This window comes from Scyliorhinus canicula, chromosome 5, assembly GCF_902713615.1.
Source record: "Scyliorhinus canicula chromosome 5, sScyCan1.1, whole genome shotgun sequence".
In the NCBI taxonomy this organism is placed as follows: domain Eukaryota; kingdom Metazoa; phylum Chordata; class Chondrichthyes; order Carcharhiniformes; family Scyliorhinidae; genus Scyliorhinus; species Scyliorhinus canicula.
Genome location: NC_052150.1, coordinates 136888648 through 136915898, shown reverse-complemented (window position 1 = coordinate 136915898; position 27251 = coordinate 136888648). Strand labels below are relative to the sequence as shown.

At 49.2% G+C, this 27251-nt stretch overlaps 1 protein-coding gene across 10 annotated transcripts in view; it reads left to right on the top strand.

Moving 5' to 3' along the window:
* cobl (cordon-bleu WH2 repeat protein) overlaps positions 1–27251 on the top strand; it is a 509208-nt gene that overhangs the window by 236713 nt on the left and 245244 nt on the right. For all 10 annotated transcript variants that reach the window (XM_038797758.1, XM_038797757.1, XM_038797756.1 and 7 more), the window contains one exon: positions 21356–21450. In XM_038797758.1, the coding sequence (XP_038653686.1) occupies positions 21356–21450 (95 nt within the window). The remainder of the gene's footprint in view (positions 1–21355; positions 21451–27251) is intronic.

Below are 27251 nucleotides of genomic sequence, written 5' to 3'. Positions count from 1 at the left end.
TATGGGCTGCCTTCTCCTGCGGGGACCAAGAGAGGGCTTTGTGAGCCGCGTGCTTGATGGGTCAGTTGGGGAGGGGGGTGGGGAGGATTTCTATAGCAGGTGGCATAGCACAGGGCTAAATCGCTGGGTTTGAAAGCAGACCCAGGCAGGAGAGCAGCATGGTTCAATTCCTGTACCAGCCTCCCCGAACAGGCGCCGGAATGTGGCGACTAGGGGCTTTTCACAGTAACTTCATTTGAAACCTACTTGTGACAATAAGCGATTTTCAATTTCAATTTTTCAACGTGTGAACGCTGGCATCTGGACATGAAGGGGTTGTGCTGGTGGGTGCCAGGGGCTTCTGAGGAGCAAGCTTGGGGATCGGATGTAGGGAGCATGCGCCTTGTCAACCAGTGGATTGTTGGGGAGGAGAGGGCGTTGGGAATTTTAGGGATGGCAGGCGGAACTGATGCCAGGAAGGAGGTGATCACACACCCTTGGAGCTCGTTGTTGGTTGTTTGTCTTCTTCCTACAGTGGAGTGTGGTCCTCCTTGTCATGCTGCCTACAGTGACAGCTGCTGCCACTGCCACCCAGGTGACATTGCTACCCTGCTGCTGCTGTCCCTCCGACTCCCTCGTGGGAACCGGGTTCCCCGCCTCTCATTCACAACTTTGAGAAGCCTTGTGAGGTCGACATCCACAAAGAGAGGAGCAGGTACATAGGAACAGGAATAGGCCATTCAGCCCCCTGAGCCTGTCCCACCATTTAATGAGATCACATCTGATCTGCGGCCTAACTCCATATACCTGCTGTTGGCCCATATCCCTTAATATCGTTGCTTAATAAAAGTCTGTCTATTTCAGATTCTCAGATGTCTGTACGCTCCCATCCTTGAGTCTTGACTGGGAGTGTGTGGTGAGGGAGCGTTTAAAAACAGCTCCCACTTGTTAATGCCAAGCAGATGAGGCGTGATTTTGGGCGAATCAGACCGAGCGGGAACAAGTAATGTTGCGATTGTTGTGGGGGCTCATTTTTGTCACGAAGGATTGTTGAATACGGCCTGCAGACCGCCAACCTGGTCAATGTGGAACTCCCGCCAAACGCACCCAAAACGGGACTTCAACTTTTGTCCGCTGAATCGCACCCATCATTAATTCAAATGGAGTCCCAAGTCTGGATTGTAGGGTTACCTTTCTGACATCACCCTAAGTGAGAAATCATGTTTGCAAATAAGCCTTCTGAGGTAACATGGTAGAGATTATGTTGCTGAATTTTTATTTTATAATCTATTATGTTAACATTTTCTCATCGGTAGAGTATTAGAAACAGGTTTCTCTGGGAAGGCAGGACATGTACTAAAACATCGGAATTGTTCCATTTGAGACATTGGTAATGACATTGAAAAAAAATTAATGTGTAATATCCATTCCATTACCATTCTGCTAGAGGATGCATTGTTACAAGTAAGGATTAGAACACACTGTGATTTGCTAAAATGATCAAGGGGTCAAAGGTACTCTGTGCGTCAGAGTTCTGCAATTCTGTTTTTTTTTTAATTTACTTATTTGTGTTCACATTTAGTTCAAGGAGAAAACAAAACTAATGCCAGAACTACATGTCCAAAGTGTTGAAATTTGAGCACTTGCCAAGTTGAATGTTCAGTCCAAGCTCCTGGATTGTTTTGCCACATCAACCAAACGCATATATTGCATCTTAAATTCCAGTGATCTGTTGCTTTGATGAAATACACTTTGCAGTAATGTTCCTTTTAAGGCTTAAGCTGCGCATTTGCTTGACTGTGGAGCAATCGTTAAGGTATTATGCAGTCCACTCTCAAGTGCGTCCCCTTTAAGATACTGTACGCACATGATTGGGAAAAAAAGATTGAGCTTTAAAGATACCATGCCTTGAAATAAACAGGTTTACAGTCAAGGATGTCTATTTACTGAAAGGCTGCTGATCATTCCTATTGCCTTAGTTCTGGCTCATCTTTGTGGATAATTAAACTGTACTTTGACTTGAAGTAAGCACCTGAAGAAAGAACTTGTATTTCTATAATCCAGAACATTTCCATTTGAAAAATGAAGATGAAAATCGCTTATTGTCACGAGTAGGCTTCAATGAAGTTACTGTGAAAAGCCCCTAGTCGTCACATTCCGGCGCCTGTCCGGGGAGGCTGGTACGGGAATCAAACCGTGCTGCTGGCCTGCTTGGTCTGCTTTAAAAGCCAGCTATTTAACCCTGTACTAAACCAGCCCCTTTGTATTATTGCTGCTTTACGTTAACACCAGAGTATTAATGCCCTGTTCATGTAAAATTGTCTTGTGATTTTGGCAGCCTTGAACGACAAGGCATTGCAAATTACTGTTTTTTAGAGTCCATGACACGATGCCAAAAGTGCTCGCAATAGAATCATCCTGGAATCCAAAGATAATGGGCTGGATTCTCTGTAGCCCAAAGCCGAAATCGGGATCAGCGATGGGGTGGAGAATACATTCCGACGCCAGAATCGGGGCAGGCGGCAGTTTGACGCAGGTCTACAATGCCCCTCCCCCTCCAAACCAGTGTCATCGGAACTTGCGGCGGCGCAGTCGCAAGGCCGTTGGCGCGTCATCGGCTAGCCCACCCGTGATGCTCCAAGTTCCCAACGGCGCGGCCACGTGTGATCCCAGCGGTTGGGAACATGGTGGGCCGGCTGTGGACTGTGTCCAGGGCCGTCACACTCTTCTGGGATCCATGCCACTAGTCTGTGGCTTCTGCAAGGTGGGAGGGGGGGGGGGGTGATCAGAGGTTGGGCTGTGGGTCGAGGTGGGCGGGTTTGGGCTCCAGCACAGCCGGCGCCATGTTTTATGGTGCGACCGATGCAGGCTGTCAGCCCTGCACATGCGCGGCATGGGACCCGGCAATTCTCCAGCCGTTTTCCACACAATCCGTGGGTGGTTCACGTGGCGCCGGTGCTAGTCCCTTACCGGTACTGGAATCGATGAGGGGTTCGTAACAATTTCCCTGTTGTGAACCACCCTGTTGTGATTCTCCGTTGGCGCTGGCACTTAGCCGCTGAAACGGAGAATTCCGGCCAGTGGGTGCCATTGTTTGGGCCCGTTCGACATGTGCACGAATCCCGGTATGGCCACTAACTCTCACGAAAGGGCCATAACGTGATTTGTGGCCGCGAGATGTCAGTTTGGGATCTCTCATCCCCCCCACCCCCTCCCCCCTTTCTGGCAGCGTAATCAGGCTCATGCCCAGAAAGGGCATGGACCTTGATTGCCACTAATTCAGATGTATTTTAATATCATGATACATCTTAATGCCATTGCTTCCAAGCACATTAGATGTTCCTCCCGCCAGGGGCATGACGTCACACTGGCAGGAATCATTACTAGTTTTCGAAAAAAAATTGAAATTGGCCTGGAGGAGAATATAGTCCCTGGGTGCTGAGGAACATGGCTCGGCACTGCTCTCTTGCAGTTGAGTTGGGGAGGCACAGTCAGGTAACCCTGATGCACCTTTTAGACTACTGGGGTTATTTGTTTTCTGTTTTTTTTTATTGTTGCACTGTTGCGAGGTGAGCGAGCGGGGAGGGGAGGAATCAGTGCGGGGTAGGAGGCTGTAGCGCCTTGGGTGGGGGCTGCCAGGCTAGTTGGGTGGGCTAGGTAACCGGAGCGCAGTGGGGGGTGATCAGGTGGTTAGTGTAGCAGTGGGAGATGGGGTTGGTGTTTTGTTTAGGGAAAACGGAAGGGGGAGGGGGGTGCTATTGACAAAGGTGTTGTTGCTGTGGCATTATATGTGAGGGAATGGTGACGGTGGACGTATGGGGGTGGGCCTAGAGGGCCGCGCTGCACAGGCGGGGGGCTGGCCGAAGAAGGCATATGGTTGATTGGTGGGGCGGGCTGCCCTCTAACCAGGTTGGTCACATGGAACATGAGGGGACCAGTCAAACAGTCGCCTGTTTTTACGCATCTGAGGAGTTTGAAGGTGGATGTGGCGTTTTTGCATAATACACATCTGAAGATTGGGGACCAGACATTGCTAAGGAAAGGATGGGTAGTACAAGTTTTCCATTCGGGGTTGGATATGAAGATGCGTGGGGTGACGGTGCTGGTTAATAATTACGTGGCATTTGAGGTGGGTAATATCATAGCGGATTCGGGGTGGGGGGGGGGTTGGGTTGGTTTGTGATGGTATGTGAGAAATTGGAGGGGATGCCAGTGGTCCTAGTTCATGTTTATGCCCCACATTGGGACAATGTGGCGTTTATAAGGCGAGTCCAGAATTGAGTGTTTGGAGTGGGCAAGAGTGGCCAACGTTTTGGCCTTTGCCTCTCTGGTACCGCGGATCCTGTTGGGGTGGAGGGATCCGGAGCCTCCAAAACCAGGAGTACCGTTGAGCGACCACGTGAACTTCCTCAGGTTGGAGAAAATTGAATTCGCCTTAAGGGGGTCAATGGAGGGGTTCGCCCATAAAGGAAACCGTTCATTGATTTCTACCAGGACAGTTAGGTCAGCAGGGGTGGGGGTGGGGAGGCTGCGGTTGTTGGTTATTCATTGAGTTACGATGTGATCTCCTGTCTGTTATCTGTTGGGTATCGTTTTCATCTTGATTGTGGTTGTATTTGATGTTTATTTATTTCAGTGTGCCCAGATATTGAAGTAAATATATTTTGCACTGATAATATCCAGAAAGCAGGATAGAAGTGCAAAGTTAGGAGCTCTCTGGGAAAATAACTGCTCAGGGGTCATCTTGAAACAGCCAACAGTAGTCAAATTCTTGTGCAGGGGTTCATCCTGCCTGATAAAAATACAACTTTTAAACAGCCAAAAAGCCTTATAACATGATGTTAACCAGATTTCCAAAACAAATTTTGCTACTTAATGTGAAGTGATAGGAATTCATGGAGAAACTAGGAATGGATTTTTAAAAAGGCTGAAGGGTCGGAAGCAGTCAGCAATGACTCGGGAAGGAACATCATGTTGGTTCAATGACTGAATAATATGACCCTGGGATCAGTGTCAAAACTCCTACTGTTTCTAATTTATGAAATGGATTCAGAAGCTTGATGCAATCTGGTTAAAATCACAAAATCTTCTGAGACAACCAAGCACCTACAAAATGTACAAGTAGGAAAACTGTGGGAGGTAAAATTTTGTTTGTACAGGTATAAGTTATTCTGCATCGACGACAAAAGAAATTGTCAACAATGCATACTCTATATGAATAGTGTTAATATTACCAGGGTGAAGGTAAGGAAAGCTCGGAATGGTAACAGTTCACTGTGCAGCAACGACAAACTAAACAAACAGAATGCTGAACTGTACAGCAAGAACAGTTTGTACACGTAATATGATATTCTGTTGAAATTGAACAGTGTCCTTGTCAGATTGCAGCTTCAGTACTGCTTCCATTTACATTCACTGAGGCACAAGAGAGATCTTCGGAGCTTGGAAGTGACGGTGAGCCAAGAAGTTAATCACTAGTATCTGCAAAGTGAATTATACGGGTAGACTGGAGAAGCTTGTGATTATTAGCCTTGAAAGAAAATGTAAAAGGATCTTTTAATAGTGTACATAATAGTAAAGAGTATTCGTAAAATTGTTGAGTTTCCCAGCCATCTGGAAGTAGGCTGGAAGACGAAGGTCTTGTAACATGTCAGAGGACGGAGTCAGGAGAGCATCCCGATTCCTTCCTACTGCCACACCACATTTCCAGTGGTGCAAACCTCATCTACGGGACAGTTATGCAAATTAAGGGCCTGATTAAGGGATACATCCCACTCCAGCCAACATTTTACTGGTGTTGGGAAACCACCACTTGGATTATTGGAGTTGGGGAGCCTTTATGACCGTTCAGTGGCTTACTGGAAGGCACCCCAGAAGCAATGGCTGGCCCTGCGGTTGGTTCTTTCCCCCCCATCTCCCCCTCTCTCCCCTAAAATCATCAAGGTCTGCTTGTTCTAATCCAGTACCATACATAAACAAACTTTAGATTTTAGATTTAGATTTAATGCCATGTGTAAAACTATTAAAGTATTGTTTGCGTACAGTCCAGGCAGATCGTTCCATGCATGAAAAACATAGGACATACAATAAATACACAATGTAAATACATAGACATCAGGTGAAGCATACGGAGTGTAGTGCTAACAACAGAAGAGAAGATGCGTAGAGAGATCAGTTCAGTCCATAAGAATGTTATTCAGGAGTCTGGTAACAGCGGGGAAGAAGCTGTTTTTGTATCTGTTAGTGCGTGTTCTCAGACTTTTGTATCTTCTGCTTGATGGGAGGGGTTGGAAGAGAGAATAACCCGGGTAGGAGAGGTCTCTGATTATGCTGCGCCGCTTTGCCAAGGCAACGGGAGGTGCAGACAGAGTCAATGGATGGGAGATGGGTTTGCGTGATGGACTGGGCTATGTTCTCTATTCCCTGTAATTTCTTATGGTCTTGGGCCGAGCAGTTACCAGACCATGCTGTGACGCAGCCAAACAGGATGCTTTCTATGGCACATCTGTAAAAATTGCCCTTGCCATTGAGGGCCCTAAGCATCAAAGCATCCTTGTCTTCCTGTTGCTGCAGCAGTGGCCACCTCAGTAAGCATTGTTGCCAAGGCTACCAAACTATTGCCCGTTAAATTGGGGCCCATTGTGTGGTTGGGTCCTGCTTTCGGTCTAGGTCTTGACGAAATCAGTCCTGTTACCTTCAGGCAACTTGTGGTAGTAAGGCCCATGAGGTGTGTTTTCAAACAGACAAAAAGGCAAATTTAGAATGATGGCAGGGGGTCATTCAGGAAAAGGTGTTCAACATGTAAAATAGGCTAGCCAACAGCATGGTAGAAGTCAAACACTTTGAATTTTTATATGGAGAATGAGAGTTTGCTGATGGGAAACAAAGGTGATGGAAACTGCAGCTTGCAACTGTGCACCATTAACGGAAACACTAGTCCGGATTTTATGGGGAACCATGCTCCCAGCAGCCCCGTCTTCAAATGTCAGTGGTGGGGGACCTGAGCCCTGTGGCGAGTCTGCCCAAGCAAAGAACAAAATGCGTTTAAAGGCCATTTGACTATTAATATAAGACCTGGAGGAGGTTCTTCTCTCAGGGACAGGAAGCCCTGACTCATAGAGCTGTGGACCAGTCAGAGACCAGCACCTCTCTAAATACTGGCAGAGTCATGAGCGTGGTGAACACTGCTGGTACTGCACTCGGTGTTTCAGAAGGTGAGCTGTGCTGGATGATAACTTTGTGAATGTCTGGGGGGTTTTGCTGCCTGCCGGACCAGGAGGCCCTGGTGAGGGTGTTTGAAAGGCCATGGGGAGAAGGAACCTAGTGGGAATGGAGGGAACAGGGAAATAACACTTTGAAGGGCTCTCTGTGGGTCTAAAGTCTGCAAAGGATGCATTCCACCCATCTGCCACCAGCCCACGCAAGGAATCATGCCAGGCTGTGTGCTCGGCATGAGCTAGATTCGGGAGAAACTCCCCAATTGACTAAGTGTGTTGAATACCAGTGTGATCTCACTGAAAATGTAGGTGGGAAACACCCCGACAGACCGGCAAGAAATTAAACTGGATTCTCCGGTCCGCCAACTGTGGGCGCGATTCTCCGCAAATGCGGCAAGTCGTAAACGCTGCCGTGAAACTGGCCGTGTTTCACGGCAGCCTCCGCGCCCCCTCCCGGGACCCGTGAACCACGGCATCGCAGCCTTAGCGACCATCGCTAAGTCCGCGAGCCAAGCGTCACGCGGGCTGACGCGCACGATGACGTCAGCCGCGCATGCGCGGATTGGACGGCTCCAACCCACGCATGCGCGGGGCCGTCATCTCCCTCGGCCGCCCGACTGATCCTGCGGGGCGGCGGAGGGAGAAAGAGTGCGTCCGTTACAGCATTTACGGTGCCCACCGACCGTGGTACTGCCGTGCCAATCGGGGCCCTGGATGCCCAGAACGGGCATGTTGCGGCCGTTTTTACGACGGCAGCAAGCAGGTGTGTTTGCTGCTGTAAAAACGGCCGTAAAGGCCTGGGAACACGGCCCATCGGCCTGGGGAGAATCGCTGTTCGCCGTAAAAAACGGCGAGCAGCGATTCGTGTCGTGGGGCGGCCGTGGGGGGGGGGGGGGGAGAATAGCGGGAGGGCTTGAAAAATGTCGGGGACGCCCTCCCGCTATTCTCTGACCCGTCGTGGGCAGTGGAGAATCGCGCCCTGTGTTTTTCTGCATGGCACGCCCCGTCGGCATCAAATTTCTCTGTTCCCACAGCCGGCCAATAGGGTTTCCCATCGTGACCAGCTCATGCCATGGGGAAACCCTCGGGCGTGGATGGGCTGCCAGTGGACCAGAGGATCCCGTCATCGGAGAATTCTACTGCTCAAAACCTTTCCGTTAAATCACGCCAAACATGTTGTTCAAGGTAGACAAAGTTTGAGATTCAATTTACTTACCAAGTGAATAAAGCCACAAGATTCGATAGGTTTTGGATAAAAAAACAATGTGGTTGATTCTTTAAAAAATGCCATTTGAGGGCAATTCGGGATGGGCAACAAATGCTGGCCTTGCCTGCGACTGCGACGCCCACATCCCAGGAAAGAATAAAGAATAATGTACAAGTAGCTTGATGCTTTACTATCTCACAGGATTGGCAGATACTGGGGGTGGGATTCTCTATCCTGCCAACCCCGTTTTTCAGCGCAGCGCATCCCGTCGGCAGCGGGATACTCCGTTTCCACAGCCAGCCAATGGGGTTTCCTATTGTGGGCCACCCCATGCCGTTCGGAAACGCCCAGGTGTGGATGCGCTGCCGGCGAGGCAGAGGATTGCGCCGAAGGAGAATCCCGCAGTCGGTCCCAGATTTTCGATACCAAGGCAATCAGCCCAAGTTGTGAAATTTCCTAGCTCGCCGCATCTCAGCAGAAAGGTTCCTGAATGATGGGGTCTTTGCTCCAAGGAGCGGATTGCAGCATTGAGTTGGGTCCACTGTCCCTGGAAACAGAGCTGTGGCAGCCACAGGGACATCCATGTGTCGAGGTGGGTTGATCCACTTTGGTTCTCTGGGACTTTGTGCCAGTTGTTTGGTTACATTTTAGGCCTTCGAGCCCCCATCTGCTCACAGCCGATCATCCCCGCACTTACTTCCCATACCACCTTCATGTCCCTATGCCAACTCAACCAGGCTTGCCTGAGAGCCCAGACCTATAAAGTATTATGTGACTGGGTTGTTCACACAGTTGGAGAGAATTGATAATTTTGCTTGATTGACATCTTTATGTGGTTGTAATAAATTTTTGTTTCATGTTCTGAAAATTTACTTCAATGCTCTGAACTTTAAAGCATAAAAATAAATAAAATTAGGCCTCAAAAATATTATTTTCTCAATATCTCATGTTTATTTTCACAAGATGAAGGAATGTGAAGTACTTAAAGCTTCTGTTAAAGATACTTGAATGGTCTGTTTGAATTACATTTTTATCCAGTTATAGGAACATCAGGGGCAGGATTCCCCATCGGCGGAAAATCAGTTTTGACACCAAAATTGCGGTGGGCGCCGATTTCTCACCAAATCGCGATTCTCCGGTGCCTCGACAGTTCGACTTCATACATACAGTAAACACCTTTTGCATAACATTGTCGGGCCTGACCCGGTATTCCCCGGGGTATCTCCAATTCTCCGCCTCCACCATGGTAAATCCCCTGCGGCGAGGTTCACTTGTGCTTTTAGCAATCGTGAAACAGACACCGTGGCTGCTGAGAGAGAGGGAGGGGGTGTGGAAAGTGTCCAACATCGCCTAGTTGCTGACAGTTGTGCTGTTGGATGGGGGGCTGCTGCCAGGGCCTAGCGGGGGGGCAGCCAGGAGGTAGGCAGTGGGGTCGGGGTGGATGGACGGAGCACCATTGACGCATTCTGTCATGCAGCTGCGCACACCGCTAACAGCCCACTGTGAACTAAGGGCCACAGGTTGTATAGTGTCCCCTCAGGCCACCGCCCCAGGTGCCCTCTGGCCCCAGCCAACACATCAGCAGGATGGATGCACTCCAGCGCAACCAGTACCATCTTGTTGGCTGGGATGAGTGTATGTGGGGAACAAAGTGTGTATATGCGGCTGCAGCTTATTAGCCTCCTGAGTCCCAATCACGGACCCAGTGACTACCGCACCATTTCTCATTGGAATCAATTGTGTTACACATGGCGCCGGTGCTAGCCCCTCAACGGCCACTGAATCAGTCCAGTTGCGGCACCAGTTTTGATGTCGTGGAAGTCTGTGAATCTTTCCCCAGTGTCAACACTTAGTCTCAAGAACGGACAATTCCGCTGCATATTTTTCAAATTCATGAGTGGATGATGTTTTCTCAGCAGTTTCATGCATGCCATTGTTACAGTAGGGATTGATTATGAGCATGGTGTATAGTAGGTGAATGGGCATGGAAGGACCATGAGTTGGCATGGAGGGTATGTAGGGGGGCATTGGGTGGGTGGGGAGCATGAGTTAGCATAAAGTTGCCATGGTGTCATAAAGGGCTGTGGGACATAAGTTGTCTTGTGGGGAGCATGGGTTAGAATTTTTGAACTTAGATTTCAGAACTCTTCAGATCAGTGAGCCATGAGTCATGGAGAAGTTGGCCAGAAAATAGCTGTGGAACGGGAGAAGTGGTTGTCTACCTAGCAATGGAGTCAACCAGGTTGGGGTGCAGGCTACCCTCATCCTCTCCTGTGCCAACAAAAATTGGGAGTGCTGGGAATGGAGGAAAAAATCCCATAATCGGAACCTGCCCATCCTTTTAAAGGGGCCGGAGTCGTTCAGACCCTGCAATAATCTGGGCCGAGATCTTCCCATCTTTAAATTCTTGGCTGGGTTGTGAGTTCCTGCGTTACATACAAGGCAATGTATTTTGTTTCCATGAAGGGGATGAAGTTTTTTTTGAATGATTTTATTGAGTGTTTGGTTCACAAAACAAACAGAAATATGAATAAACAGTGGGAGAGAAGCAAGAGAATATAAGAAGTAAAACTAAAACTATTTGACTATTTACATAGATACATTCAGTTTCCCCTTTTTAAAATTCCTTCCTTACAGTGTTTGCAGTGGCGATTGTGGTCCCATGTGTTCTCTTCCCACCAGTTTTCCCTTTGCTTTTCTTCCCTTTGGTTCAGGTTGCTGTTGCACCTGCACCCGCCCCCTTTGTGCCTCCTGCTTCTCTTGTTGACTTGGTTAAATTCCATGTTCCCTGTGCACCCCCCCCCCCCCCCCCACCTACCTACTGTGTCATGGCTGTGGTGATATGCATCACTGTAAATACACAAGTGATTAATGTAAATACACATAGACTAGAGGGAGCACCAGAAACATGACACACAGACATTCAACCAACAGGTCAGTAAGATAGGACATGACCAATGGGCAGTCACGACACACACAGAGGTGACACTACCACAGGGGGGCATTACACCAACCCATATAAAAGGACACAGTACACATGATCTTCCTCTTTCCAGTGGAGACACTCAGTGAGTACACAGGGTTGATTTGAAACACGTCACACCCACCACGTGGATTGTAGCAGACTGGTTCGTCAGTCTGAGTAGCTATAGCAGAGTCGAATCCAAGTAGGAGAATTGTTAACAGCTTAATAAATGTGTTAAAGCTATCTCCAAGTCTGAACCTTCCTTTGTCAGAGTGCACATCAAGGAAGCAGCTTATGCTACGTTAAGAGCATAACAAAACAATGGCTAACCTCACTTTATCTTTTTTTTTAAATCATTTTTATTAAAAAATTTTGAATTTATACAACAATAACACAATAACACAAATTAACACAATATAAAGTTACAGAATAGACCCTACAACATGGAACACCCCCCCCCCCCCCCCCAGGGTTGCTGCTGCTATTGACCAAGATACCTATCTTTGAGCCAGGAAGTCCAGAAAAGGCTGCCATCATTTATAGAACCCTTGTATTGATCCTCTCGGGGCAAATTTGACCCTTTCCAATTTTATAAATCCCGCCATGTCACTGATCCAGGTCTCCACACTTGGGGGCCTTGCATCCTTCCACTGCAGAATCCTTCGTCGGGCTACTAGGGACGCAAAGGCCAGGACACTGGCCTCTTTCGCCTCCTGCACTCCCGGCTCTACCGCAACTCCAAAAATCGCGAGTCCCCAACCTGGTTTGACCCTGGATCCAACCGCCCTCGACACCGTCCCCGCCACCCCCTTCCAGAATTCTTCCAGTGCTGGGCATGCCCAGAACATATGGGCGTGGTTCGCTGGACTCCCCGAACATCTGGTGCACCTGTCCTCACCCCCAAAGAACCTACTCATCCTAGTCCCGGACATGTGGGCCCGGTGCAGCACCTTAAATTGGATGAGGCTAAGCCTCGCACATGAGGAGGAAGAGTTGACTCTCTCCAAGGCATCCGCCCAAGTCCCGTCCTCTATCTGCTCCCCGAGATCCTCCTCCCATTTAGCCTTCAGCTCCTCCACTGACGCATCCTCCACCTCCTGCATTACCTTATAGATGTCAGACACCTTCCCCTCTCCGACCCACACCCCCGAAAGCACTCTGTCCATCGTTCCCCGTGAGGGCAGCATAGGGAATCCCTCTACCTGTCGCCTAGCAAACGCCTTTACCTGCAAGTATCTGAACATGTTCCCTTGGGAAGGCCAAATTTATCTTCCAGTTCCCCCAGGCCCGCAAACCTCCTGCCAATAAACAGGTCCCTCAATTTGCTGATGCCCGCCCTTTGCCACCCCCTAAATCCCCCATCCCTGTTCCCCGGGATGAACCGATGGTTGCCACCCAGTGGAGCCTCCATCGAGCCCCCTGTTTCCCCCTGATGCCGTCTCCACTGTCCCCAGATTCTTAGGGTCGCCGCCACCACCGGGCTCGTGGTAAACCTCTTAGGGGAGAGCGGCAACGGCACCGTTACCATGGCACCCAGGCTCGTACCTCTACATGACGCCATCTCCATTCTTTTCCACGCTGCCCCTCCCCCCTCCATCACCCATTTACGCACCATTGACACATTGGCCGCCCAATAGTACCCCAGAAGGTTGGGCAGCGCCAGCCCGCCTCTATCCTTCCCTCGCTCCAGGAACACCCTCTTCACTCTCGGAGTCCCATGTGCCCACACAAAGCTCAAAATACTGCTAGTCACTCTCCTAAAGAAGGCCCTGGGGATAAAGATGGGCAGGCACTGCAAGAGGAACAAGAACCTCGGAAGCACCGTCATTTTGACGGACTGTACCCTCCCCGCCAACGATAATGGCAGCATGTCCCACCTCTTGAACTCCTCCTCCATCTGATCTACAAGTCTGGTGAAGTTATGCTGGTGAAGAGTCCCCCAGTCCCTGGCCACCTGCACCCCCAGGTACCTAAAGCTCTCCCCTGCCCGCCTAAGTGGGAGCCTACCAATTCCTTCCTCCTGGTCTCCAGGGTGCACCACAAACACCTCACTCTTGCCTAAATTTAATTTATAACCTGAAAAGGTCCCAAACTCAGCTAGCAACTCCATCACTCCCGACATCCCTCCTACCGGGTCCGCCACATACAGTAACAGGTCATCGGCATACAACGGCACCCTATGTTCCTCTCCACCTCGCACCAAACCTCTCCACCTCTCTGAATCCCTCAACGCCATCGCCAGCGGCTCGATTGCCAGTGCAAACAACAAGGGGGACAGGGGGCAACCCTGCCTGGTCCCTCGGTAAAGCCGGAAGTACTCCGACCTCCTCCTATTCATGGCCACGCACGCCATTGGGGACTCATATAGCAGCCTTGCCCATCTAATGAACCCTTCACCAAATCCAAACCTCCCCAACACCTCCCATAGGTACCCCCACTCCACTCTATCGAAGGCCTTCTCCGCATCCAGCGCCGCCACTATCTCTGTTTCCCCCTCAATCGCCGGCATCATGATGACATTCAACAATCCCCGCACATTCGTGTTCAGCTGCCTTCCCTTCACGAAACCTGTCTGGTCCTCGTGCACAACCCCTGGCACACAGTCCTCTATCCTGGTGGCCAGGATTTTTGCCAGGATCTTAGCATCCACGTTGATGAGAGATATGGGCCTGTATGAACCACATTGCTGGGGGTCCTTGTCCCTCTTTAAAATTAACGAGATCAGCGCCCGCGACATCGTCGGGGGAAAACTCCCCCCTTCCTACGCTTCATTGAGTGTCCGCACCAGCAAGGGCCCACTAGGTCCACAAACTTTTTATAAAATTCCAGCGGAAACCCATCCGGCCCCGGTGCCTTCCCTGACTGCATCTGCCCGATCCCCTTAACTAGCTCCTCCAGCTCAATCGGCGCACCCAACCCCTCCACCTTCTCCTCCTGCACCTTCGGGAAAGAAAGCCCGTCAAGGAACCTCTCCATTCCCCTCCTCTCCCCCGTTGGCTCCGACCGGTACAGTTCCCCGTAAAAGTCCTTGAAGACCTCATTCACCTCTACCCCCTTCCGCACCACATTCCCACTCTTGTCTCTCACTCCAGCAATTTCCTTTGCCGCATCCCGCTTGCGGAGCTGATGAGCCAGCATCCTACTCGCCTTTTCACCATGTTCGTACACTGCCCCTTGTGCCTTCCTCCACTGTGCCTCCGCCTTTCTCGTGGTCAGCAAATCAAATTTAGCCTGCAGGCTGCGCCTCTCCCCCAACAGTCCCTCCTCTGGTGCCTCTGCATACCTCCTGTCCACCTCCAGCATCTTTCCCACCAGTCTATCCCTCTCACTCCTCTCGCTCCTCTCCCTGTGTGCCCGGATGGATATCAGCTCCCCACGAATCACTGCCTTCAGGGCTTCCCAGACCATCCCCACCTGAACCTCCCCTGTATCATTCACCTCGAGGTACCCCTCGATACTTGCCCGGACCCTCCTACACACCTCCTCTTCCGCCAACAACCCCACATCCAACCGCCACAACGGACGCTGGTCCCGCACCTCCCCCATCTCCAACTCTATCCAATGCGGAGCGTGGTCGGAGATTGCAATGGCCGAATACTCGGCCTCCTCCACTCTCGGAATCAGTCCCCTACTCACCACGAAGATATCTATCCGAGAATAGACCCTATGTACGTGGGAGAAGAAAGAGTACTCGCGTGCCCTCGGCCTCACAAACCTCCATGGATCCACCCCACCCATCTGATCCATAAACCCTCTCAGTACCTTGGCCGCCGCCGGCCTCCTACCCGTCCTAGAGCTGGACCAATCCAGTGAAGGATCCAACACCGTATTAAAGTCCCCCCCCCATGATCAGACCTCCCGCCTCCAGATCCGGGACCCGTCCCAACATACGCCTCGTAAAGCCCGCATCGTCCCAATTTGGGGCATATACACTAGCCAGTACCACCTTCTCTTCTTGTAGCCTGCCCCTAACCATAACATCCCTACCCCCCTTATCCGCCACCACCTCCGATGCCTCGAACAACACATTTTTCCCCACCAGAATCGCCACTCCCCTGTTCTTCACCCTCACTTTATCTTTGGCTTCCTTGTTGTTGGCTATAAACAGGTCTTGGAACAACCGAGTGAATGGCTTCCACGTTTTGTGGAAGCCTGCTTTCGACACTTGGAGGACAAATTTAATTTTCTCCATTCGGAGAAATTCCAATAGGTCGGATGGCCAGCCTGCAGCTTTGAGTGGTGCTGCTGACTGCCGGCGGAGCAGAATTCTCCGGTAGGCGAATAAGGAGGCAAAAGCAAGGGTGTCGGCCCTCCTCTCCATGAAGAGATCTGGCTGTTCTGATACCCCGAAGACTGTCACTCCCGGGCATGTCACCACCCTCATCCCGACCACCTTGGACATTGCCTCAAAGAAGCTGCCCAGAACCCAACGAGTCTGGGACAAGAACAGAACATGTGGGTGTGGTTGGCCAGGCTGCCTTGGCACCATTCGCATTTGTCCTCCACCTCCGGGAAGAACCTGCTCAATCTGGTTCTGATTAAGTGTACCTTTTAAGCTGCCTTGCGCATGTGGAGGTGGAGTTGACCCTGTGCAGTGCTTCGCTCCAGAGTCCCCACCCTGTTTCAAACCCCAAGTCCTCCTCCCACTTCTCCATTGTCTGATCCAGTGGTGTGTTGCCTCAGCAGACGCCCGTATATGTCCCTACACTTCCCTTTCCCGAAAATGTCCGTGTCCAGTAGGTCACCTAGCAGTGATTGTCATGGTGTTCACGGGTACATCCTTGTTTCCACTGGAATCTTTCTGTCAGCTCGTCAAGTGTTGTTAACCTGTTGTTGGTGTAAAAGTCCCTAACTGTCAGCCGCCCCCCCCCCCGTCTCCACCTTTTGAAGGTGGCCTCCGCATACAAACGCCATACTCAGTTTGTCCAGTGAGTTGAAAAAGGCCTTGGGGATGTAGATCGCGATGGATCTAAACAGGAAGAAGAGCCTGGGCAGTTCTTTTTGATCGTCTCCACCCTCCTTGCCAGGGAGAGTAGGAATGTGTTCCATCTTTGCAGGTCCTTTTTAACTTCCTCCATCAGGTTCCACTTGTGGATCCCTGTCCAGTTGTGAGCGATTTGGATCCCCAGGTAGCGGAATTTGTGCCGGGCCTGTTTAAACGGCAGCCCCTCCAGCTCTGCCCCTCCCCTCTATGGGTTCACAAGAAGATCTCGCTCTTGTTCAAGCTAAGTTTGTAGCCCGAGACTGTTCTAAACTCTTTCAAGAGTGCTATGATTCCGTCCATGCTGTTTCGCGGGTCAAAGATATAGAGGAGCAGGTCATCTGCATGGAGCGAGACTCGGTGCTCTGTCTCATCTCCATATTATTTTTCAATTCTTTGCCGCCCGAAGCACAATCACTAATGGTTCGATCGCTAGGGGGTGAACAGCAGCGGAGATAACGGGCATCCCTGCCTTGTACCTGCATGCAGCTGGAAGTACTTACAGCTAGTGGTATTTGTCCGCATGCTCGCCGTGGGAGCGTTGCACAGGATTTCACCCAGGTGGCGAACCCTGTTCGAAGCCCAAACTGCTCCAGAACCTCTGAGATATTTCCGTTCAACTCTGTCAAAGGCCTTTTCAGTGTCCAGGGAAGCAATCACCTCAGGTGTTCTCTCCCCGGATGGGGTCATGATCACATTCAGCAAGCATCTGATGTTCGATCTTAGCTGTCTACCCTTGACAAAGCCTGCTGGTCTTCTTCAATCACCTCTGGCACACAGTCCTCCAGCCCTTTGAATAGGTTCATGGCCAGTATTTTTGAGTGTACGTTTAGCAGCAAGATGGGTCTGTAGGAACCACATTCCATTGGATCTTTGTCTTTTTTACGTATCAGTGAGATTGAGGCTTGTGCTAGCGTAGGCGGCAGGGTGCCCCTCAGCAGCGAGTCTGTGAACATCTCCAGCAGGTGCGGGGCCAGTGCTGAGGCAAATCTTTTGTAGAAGCCCATGGGATACCGTCTGGTCCCTGTGCCTTCTGGCCTGCATGGATCTAATACTGTCCGTGACCTCCCCCAGTTCTAAATCACCTGTCCGTCCGTGGGTCTTGTGCACAGTCAAAGTCCCCCCGCCATGAGCAGTTGGTGCGTATCTATATCGGGGATTTCCGCTATTGTCTTCTTTGTAAACGCCGTGTCGTCTCAGTTGGGAGTGTGCACATTAACGAGGACTATCAGTGCCCCGTCTTGACACTGCTGACCATGACATACTGTGTCCCTGGGTCCGTAAATGTCTTTGTCACTGTGAACAGCGTCCTCTTGTTTAGCAAAATGGCCACCCCTTGGCCCTCGTCCTTTGGCAAGGACCCAGCCATTCCTTACCCACAGTTGTCCTTTCTGTGGACTAAGTAACCACTAGAGGGAGCACCGGATATGTCATGACATGCAGACATACAGCTAGTGAGCGCATAGAATAGGACACGACCAGTGGGCAGTCGAGACACCCAGAGGTGACACTACCACAAAGGGGCAACCCATATAAGAAGACAGGGCACACATGCTCTTTCTCTTTCCACAGGCGACACTCAGAGAGAAGCACAGGGGCAGATCAGAAGCATCACACCCACCACATGGCTTAGAGCAGACTGGTTAGTTAGACTGAGTTACAATAGCAAGATTAGCAGGAGAGTAGAACTGAAATAGGAGAATTGTTAACTGTTCAATAAATGTGTGAAACCTATCTCCAAGTCTGAACCTTCCTTTGTCAGAGTATACATCAACGAAGCAGCTTATGCCACATGAAGAAGCATAACACAACACCTTCTTCCTCAGGTGCATCTCTTGAAGGAAGACTATGTTGGCTTTCATGTTTTTCAGTTGGGCGAAGACTCTGTATCTTTTCACTTGGTTGTTAAGTCCCCTGACGTTCCAGATGGCTATTCTGACAGGGGGTTTTGTTCCCCCGCTCCTGTGGGATTAACCATACTTACCTGGTGGATGCACCCCTGCGCTCCAGGGTTTCCCTTTGTTAGGGGAGCGTCCAAGATGGCCACTGTTACTGCTCTCCCCATGCAGTCGGGTCTCTGCACTCCGGGGTTTCTCTTTGTCCAGGGATCTTCCTAAGTGGATGCTTGCAGCGCCATTTTGTTCCAAGTCACCATGTGTGGCTTGTTGTAGCCAGTCTAATACCCTCCATCTTTCTTCACCTATTTCTTCCTTATGGTGTCTTCTCTCCCCACTCCCCTGTCTTCTTTACACCCCATCCCGGAGCTAAACCCTTGCAGGGGTCGCACTACGGCCTCTTTCTTTTTCATGAATCCCGGTGCTGGCTACCTTGCGAGTGTAGTGGTCTCCCTCCCGTGGGATGTTGCACTTCCTCTCGTTTCATGATCTCTGGGCTCCCTGTCCACCATTTCCCTCACCTTCCCCTGTGCTTAGCTCTACTTAGATCATCCTTCCCTCTTTTACCGTTCTCGTCTCCAAAACGAGGCAGTGTTCTCCCGCGTAAAGTGGTCGCTGTGGCGATCGTCTACTGTTGGCTGTACAGACTGTAAAAGGGAGAGAGCTTTTTTTGATAAAACATGTTGTTACAAGAGTCTCATTCTGCGGGCTCTTCATCGCTGCCCCTGCTGCCACTTCTCCAGGCCGTTCTCTGCGGCAAGTGTGACAGCATTCGCAGGGACCGTGAAAAAGTGCTCCCTGCGTTGATATGTGACCCAGAGCTTGGCTGGGTATAGCATTCTGAATCTCATGCTGGTTCTGTCCAGCGCGACCTTCACTTTGTTAAGTTTGGCCCTGTACTTGGCCCCAATGTCCTGGTAGATCCGGATCTCGTGACCATCCCAGCTGCAGTTTTTGGACTGCCTGACCCAACACAGATTCTTCCCGGTCCGGGTACCGGTACATCTTTACAATTATCATCCCTGGCTGTTCCCTGGTTTTGGGCTTTGGTCGGAGCAACCGATGGGCTCTGTTTATTTCTGGTGGGTTGGGGAAGCTATCCCTTCCCACCAGGTTACTCAACATTCGGCCCACATAGATTGTTGGGTTCTTACCTTCGATCCCCTCGATTCGTAGGTTCTGCTGCTTCGACCGATTCTCCTGATCCTTAGCCTGTCCTCTCAGGCTGCTTTGTGTCGCTACCAGCCTTGCCATCTCCTTTTCCAGGGTGACGATCCGGTCGCTCTGGTTCCATTGCAGCCCTCTCCAGATCTTTAATTGTTTCCTCCTGGACTTCCAGTCGCTTTACGACTTTGTCCTGGGCCACCTGCATGGTTGCCAGAGCTTCGGTCACTGCACCCTTCACTGCAGCTTGTAGGTCCGACTTTGGTTCTTCCCAGTGTTGCTTCAACCCTCTTGAAAGGAACATCCTCCATCCATCCCCTGGTGTGGGGATCTTCTCATGTGGCGGGTCGGTTCCTCTTGCACTGGTGAAGTTCGAGTGTCACCGCCTCGTGCACTGGTCAGCTCAGTGAATTGCTGTGTGTCCAGGCTCTTCCCACTCCTTGGGCGAGATTCTCCGAAATTGAGGCCAAGTGTTTGTGCCGTTGTGAACGCCGTTGCGTTTCACGACGCCGCGGACAGGGCCTGGGCATGACCTATTCTGGCACCACAGGGGGCCAGCATGGTGCTGGAGTGGTTCATGCCGCTCCAGCCTCCTTATGCGGCGCCAAATGGGCCCCGCGCCTGCGCAGCTGGGGCAGCTCATTCCTGCGCATGCTTCTTACGCACGCCAGCCCCTCACCAACATGGCTTCGGGGTTCTGGGGCCGGCCACGGAAGGAAGTAGACCGGGGGGGAGCCGAACGGTGGGCCCCGATCGCAGGCCAGACCCCATCGGAGCCCCCCCCCCCCCCCCCCCGTGAAGCAGCCCCCCTCCCCCCAGAGGCCGTCCCCTGAGCGTTCCCGCAGAGGGACTGTAATTTTGTACGCCGGCTGCTCGGCCCATTTGGGCCGAAGAATCGCCGTTTGCGCCGATTCTCCGAGCGGCCCAGCGCGATTCTCGCGGCGCTGGTTTTGGGGGTGTGGGAGAATCGTGTGCGGGTGTCGGGGCGGCATGGCGCGACTCGTGCAGTGCCCCAACGATTCTCCCGCCCGGCGTGGGCGGGGGGGGGGGGGGGGAGAATACCGCCCCTTGTCTCCACTCATTGTTTGGACTGGCTGTTCGGTATCTTTCCTTCTTCCTTTGTTTTGTTTGTGGTGTGGGGATAATTTGTATTGTTTGCAAGCGTTTTTCGAGCAAAATGTGCCTATTTGTCAGGTTCGCGGGAAGAGAGCCACCTGATGTGCGATCTTCTCAGCGCATCCCCATCACTGGAAGTCGGGATCAAGATAATTAATGTTGGTAGTTTATCAGTCTGACATTCACTTGGAGACTTGCAGAATACAGAGAGGCCTAGACAGAGTGACGGTGGAGAGGGTGTTTCCACTAGTAGGAGAAACTAGAATCTGAGGGCACAGGATCAGACTGAAGGGATGATCCTTTAAAACAGAGATGAGGGTTATGAATCTGTGGACCTCATTGCCGCAGAAGACAGTGGAGGCCAAGTCACTGAGTGTATTGATTAATAAAGGGATCTGGGGTTATGGGGAGAAGGCAGGAAAATGGGAATGAGAAATATATCGGCCATGATTGAATGTGGAGCAGACCCAATGGGCAGAATGGCCTAATTCTGCTGCTATGTCTTATGGTTTTATGGCTATCCTGTCACCTTTCAGTCCATTATGGAGGGAGTAAACATAATGCTTAAAAAAGGACAAAGCTTATACTTAAGACTATTGCACAATTTACGCAAAATGTCACTTCAAATTATCAAAGGCTCTTTGTGCGGATTCAAACACTTGTGTGCATTGTCTGACTGTTGAATGCAAAATATTATAAACATCTGTATGTATAAAAATTGTTACAATAAATTGCTGGGCATTTGGAAACCTTTCTTTGTTTACAGACCTTTTAACTGAAGTAAATGTTGAATTGATGAAGTCAACATTTAATTGACATTTGTTGTTACAGAGTTGAGTCAAAGTGCTTTAAGTATCACTGGTATGAATGATAAGGAGGAAAAAGGGCTCTTGGGCTTCTTCAAACTTGGCAAAAAGAAAACAAAAGTAAGTGTGAAGTTTTTCAAGTCTACCATTCTTTGTGTCAGCAAAATGTTATTGGGCTTTTGTCCTTCCTTGAATATATTTATTGTACAGTTCCCGACTGTTGTGCTTTCATCCTCTTCAGACAGAATTATGCTGGTCAGTATGAAGTAACCGTAACACAATGATGATAGTTCATATTGAGAATTATTCAAGGTGACCATCTGTCAATTAAGTCACAACAATTATTAATATAATTTGATGATCATTTTAATCATTTAAAGGGAGCTCCAAAGGCAATATTATCTCTATCTGTAGCATAATCAGAATGCGACCAGGCAGCAGGAGTAATCCCAAATTTATTTTCTTCACAAACTGCATCCTTTATCTTTCCTCCCTTGTGCAACTGTTATGGGCCAGGGTTTAGAAAAACCCAAAGTGTATCATGGAGTTCACCTAACCCACAATTTTCACTAGATTGTGTTATGGGGAGCACACGGCCCACTCTACAGGTGTGGTACAGCAGTAATGGAAAAGTATTTTTTTAAACAAAACAATGTTTATTCTGTGGACTCAAGTTAACCTTTTTAAAACATACAGTGAACATGTTAGCAACCATTAATTCAAATACAACCCCCAAAGAATACAACACTATGTAATCCTTAATAACTTCCCAAACAACATCCAGAAGACAAAATAAATACCTTTTTAACAGAAGCACATCAGGTTTACATTCACTACTGAGAACATTTATAATTCTGAATATACCAAATGATCAAGAGATAGTCTTTTGATGGCAGAGAGAACAGCAGTAACCTGCTTTGTCTGGCTTCAGCTCCAACACTGAAAGCGAAACTAAAACACACCCTGCAGTAAACAGCCAAAAACGAAAGTAAAAAGCTGACAGACAGCCCAGCTCCACCCACACTCTGACATCACTGATAAACACCCATTTCTTAAAGGTACATTTCTTAAGCACCCATTTCTTAAAGGTACTCTCACATGACACAGCTAACCACATCTGTGATAGCAGGTCTGAGCAGCTTATGGACTTCTTCTGTAAAGCCATCCCCTCTCTCATCGCCCACAACAGTTACATTTCTAGCCCTCAGAAACTTCAGATTATTGAATCCTGGCAGCCATCCTGTATTACATAGAATAGAATAGAATCCCTACAGTGCAAAAGGAGCCTCTTTAGCCTATCGATGCCAGAGAGTGCAAGCAGAAACTCTAAAACCTTCCAGGAAAACATCCAGAAGAATGCTGGAGAATTGAGTTCCGGGAACTCGTGCTTGCTTTGAAGTTAAAGTAATAGTGAGTCTAGATTGCCGCTTTTGGATGTCTTGGGGAGAGATACCAATTGAGAAAGGGCACCTGGTGAATGTTCAGAAGTTCACTGGAGGAGAACGGTTTGAAAGTGAGCCAGCCCAAGTGTTCAGATAGTGGAGTATCAACTGAGATTTATGCGCTCACGTTTCTGGAATGGGACTTCTACTGTACATTAGGTCAGTGTAAAAACTGAGAGGGTACACTGTCTTCTTTGGCATCTTTTTTTGGAAAAGAAGCAGCTACAGCTGGAAAGGAGCACTGGAAAGTTTGAATGTAAACCACAGGAAATGAACTTAAACAAACAGAAATTTCTGGGATTTTCCCTTGTGGCAAAGAAATCAGGATGTAAGAACTCCAGGTCTCGTGGTTTTGCTTCTAAGTTCTTAGTATCCTTCATCACATTTGGATATATTGCAAAACAGTATTCTGGATGTATGCTATGCAAATACATCTGTAGTTTCCATCTCATCATTTATGTACCTCTGTAATGCAGGACTGAAATGTTCCTTTTTCTATTCGGAATATAGCCACAAATTAATAATTTAAATGAATTGAAGAAAATTATTTTACCCACCATGAAACTATTGATCTTATCTGTGCATTGGATATGGATTTGTGCAGCAGCATGGGAGCACAAGTGGCTAGCACTGTGGCTTCATATCGCCAGGTCCCAGGTTTGGTTCCCTGCTAGGTCACTGTCTGTGCAGAATCTGCACGTTCTCCCCGTGTCTGCATGGGTTTCCTCCGGGTGCACCGGTTTCCTCCCACAGTCCAAAGAGGTGCAGGTGAGGTGGATTGGCCATGCTAAATTGCCCTTAGTCTCCAAAAAGGTTAGGGGTGTTTATTGGGTTACAGGGATAGGGTGGAAGTGAGGGCTTAAGTGGGTCGGTGCAGACTCGATAGGCCAAATGGCCTCCTTCTGCACTGTATCTTCTATATTATAGCTATGATGCCATATCATATCACAATGTCCAAATTAATGAGACAATATTAGTGCTCTTATTAGCACGAGGGTCAGAATGTTGAAGAATGTGATCGGGGAAGGGAATTAGCCTTTGAATGAGCAAACCTGGAGGATCCAATATGGAGAAGAACACAGATGAAAATTAAGAAAAAAAACGAGGTTAAGAAAGCATGAAATGAAAAAATAATATTCCAACTCTCACCCTCACCCCAAGGGCCATACACCATCCACATACACGTGCACTCTATCTCATATATTTAATCTTCAGAGAAGGGTCTGTATATTTTCTACTTTCCTCCAACAAAGGCAGGTCAAGCAGTTAGTTAACATTGCACACAACATTATAGTCATTCTTAACCAAATTCCTTGGCTCCATTTGCCAGGCGGTGGGATTCACCGAGCCTCCGCCCCGGAATCACGGAGAATGGGCGTTCGCGCGGTCTACGTGACGTGGGTAGCGGGCCATTGACAGAGAACCCCCCTTCGCGATTCTCCGAGAGAAGCTGGCCAAGTTCCCGACGGCATGGTTCTCATCGTCCATTGGGAACCTCGGGTGGTGGCCGCGGACTCAGTCCACGACCACCCTGGTGGGGGCGGGGGATCCTTCACTGGCGGGGGGGGTCACAAAAGGCCAGGTAAGCAATCGAACAGCACTAATCCGCGGGCACACGCGATCTCAGGGGGACCTACTTCGTTCACCATGGTCCGTGTTGTGAGTCCGCCATATCGCATGGGGCGGCGGCCTGCGCGGACTCCCGACCGGAAGTGCGGGGCTCTGTATCCGCAGTCAGAGCTGCGAGGTTCACTCCGGGGCCCTGCTAGCCCTCTGCAGGTGGGAGACTCACTCTGGACTTTCTTAAGCAAAGTGCAGAGTGAAACGCCAGCATTTTGACGATGGCGTGGGGATATAGCCATATTCTTGGAGAATCCAGTCCCCATAGGACATAGAACATTACAGCGCAGTACAGGCCCTTCCTCCGTCGATGTTGCGCCGAACTGTGAAAACACTCTAAATCCCATCTACACCATCCCCTTATCATCCATATGTTTATCCAATGACCATTTGAATCCCCTGAGTGTTGGCGAGTCCACTACTGTTGTAGGCAGGGCATTCTACACCCTTACTACTCTCTGAGTAAAGAACCTACCTCGGTCCTATATCTATCTCCCCACAATTTAAAGCTATGTCCCCTCGTGCTAGACATCACCATCCGAGAAAAAAGGCTCTCACTGTCCACCCTATCTAATCTTCTGATCATCTTGCATGCCTCAATTAAGTCACCTCTTAACCTTCTTCTCTCTAACGAAAACAGCCTCAAATCCCTCAGCCTTCCCTCATAAGATCTTCCCTCCATTCCAGGCAACATTCTGGTAAATCTCCTCTGTACCCTTTCCAATGCTTCCACATCCTTCCTATAATGTGGCGACCAGAATTGCACGCAATACCCCAAATGCGGCCGTACCAGAGTTTTGTACAGTTGCAACATGACCTCATGGCTCCGAAACTCAATCCCTCTACCAAGAAAAGCTAACACATTACTCCTGCTTAACAACCCTCTCAACCTGCGTGGCAACTTTCAGGGATCTATGTACATGGACACCGAGATCTCTCTGCTCATCCACACTACCAAGAATCTTGCCATTAGCCCAGTACTCTGTCTTCCTGTTATTCCTTCCAATATGAATCACCTCACACTTTTCTGCATTAAACTCCATTTGCCACCTCTCAGCCCAGCTCTGCAGCTTACCTATGTCCCTCTGTAACTTGTAACATTCTTCCGCACTGTCCACAACTCCACCGACTTTAGTGTCATCTGCAAATTTACTCACCCATCCTTCTACGCCCTCCTCCAGGTCATTTATAAAAATGACAAACAGCAGTGGCCCCAAAACAGATCCTTCTGGTACACCACTAGTAACTGGACTCCAGTCTGAACATTTCCCATCAACTACCACCCTTTGTCTTCTTCCAGCTAGCCAATTTATGATCCAAACTGCTAAATCACCCTGAATCCCATGCCTCCGTATTTTCTGCAATAGCCTACCGTGGGGAACCTTATCAAAAGCTTTACTGAAATCCATATACACCACATCAACTGCTTTACCCTCATCCACCTGTTTGGTCACCTTCTCGAAGAACTCATTGAGTTTTGTGAGGCACGACCTACCCTTCACAAAACCATGTTGACTATCTCTAATCAAATTATTCCTTTCCAGATGATTATACATCCTATCTCTTATAAATCTTTCCAAGACTTTGCCCACAACAGAAGTAAGGCTCACTGGTCTATAGTTACCGGGATTGTCTCTACTCCCCTCCTTGAACAAGGGGACAACATTTGCTATCCTCCAGTCGTCCTATTCCTGTAGACAAAGATGACTTAAAGATCAAAGCCAAAGGCTCAGCAATCTCCTCCCTAGCTTCCCAGAGAATCCTAGGATAAATCCCATCCGGCCAAGGGAATTTATCTATTTTCACACTTTCCAGAATTGCTAACATCTCCTCCTTATGAACCTCAAGCCCTTCTAGTCTAGTAGCCTGTATCTTAGTATTCTCTTCGACAACATTGTCTTTTTCCTGTGTGAATACTGACGAAAAATGTTCATTTAGCACCTCTCCTATCTCCTCGGACTCCACGCATAACTTCCCACTGCTGTCCTTGACTGGCCCTACTCTTACCCGAGTCATTCTTTTATTCCTGACATATCTACAGAAAGCTTTAGGGTTATCCTTGACCCTACCTGCTAAAGACTTCTCATGTCCCCTCCTGGCTCTTCGTAGCTCTCTCTTTAGGTCCTTCCTAGCTAACTTGTAACTCTCGAGCACCCTAACTGAACCTTCACATCTCATCTTTACATAAACCTCCTTCTTCCTCTTGACAAGTCTTTCAAATCTAACACGATGTCTATATATGTTCCTATGTCGCCATTGCTGAATGCCTTCACAATCTTAAGGATCAAATTCTCCAATGATCTTCTCTCTAACGTTGATCCTTCAACGTTAAACTGATTTGGAACTCGACAGCTTGAATACTCTCCTTTGTAACGTCTTGGATCAACACCACACCCAGCCTTGCACAGCTACTCTGACCAACTCCTGTAGAGGTGATGTCCTCAAATGAGCAGAGATATATTACTCTTCTTCAAGTGTAACTCTAGCTACAGAAGATTCCGTTTGTCACCCATTGACTTTAGTTTGGTTGGGCTCCTGGGTGCAAAATTCAATCAAATTCTGCTTTGACATTGAAAAAGTTGCCCTTCGCTCAAAACCCCTGCATCAATGCCAAGATTAAGGTTGTGATGTCTTCCATTGCTAATCATCTTCGTAAACCTATCTCCTACTGATCCATTCACTCTCACTTCCAACAAATGCAAGAAGCTCATGGATGTGCTCAGCAAACTTGAGACCAGTTTCTGTTGATGCCTCCGTGCTCGCCAAGCCAACCGTCACACCAGGTGTCCATCTGCCCTCGCTCTTTTCCCACACCAAACTCTACTTAATTTCCCTTCTTTCTTCATCCTTTCTTCAAGC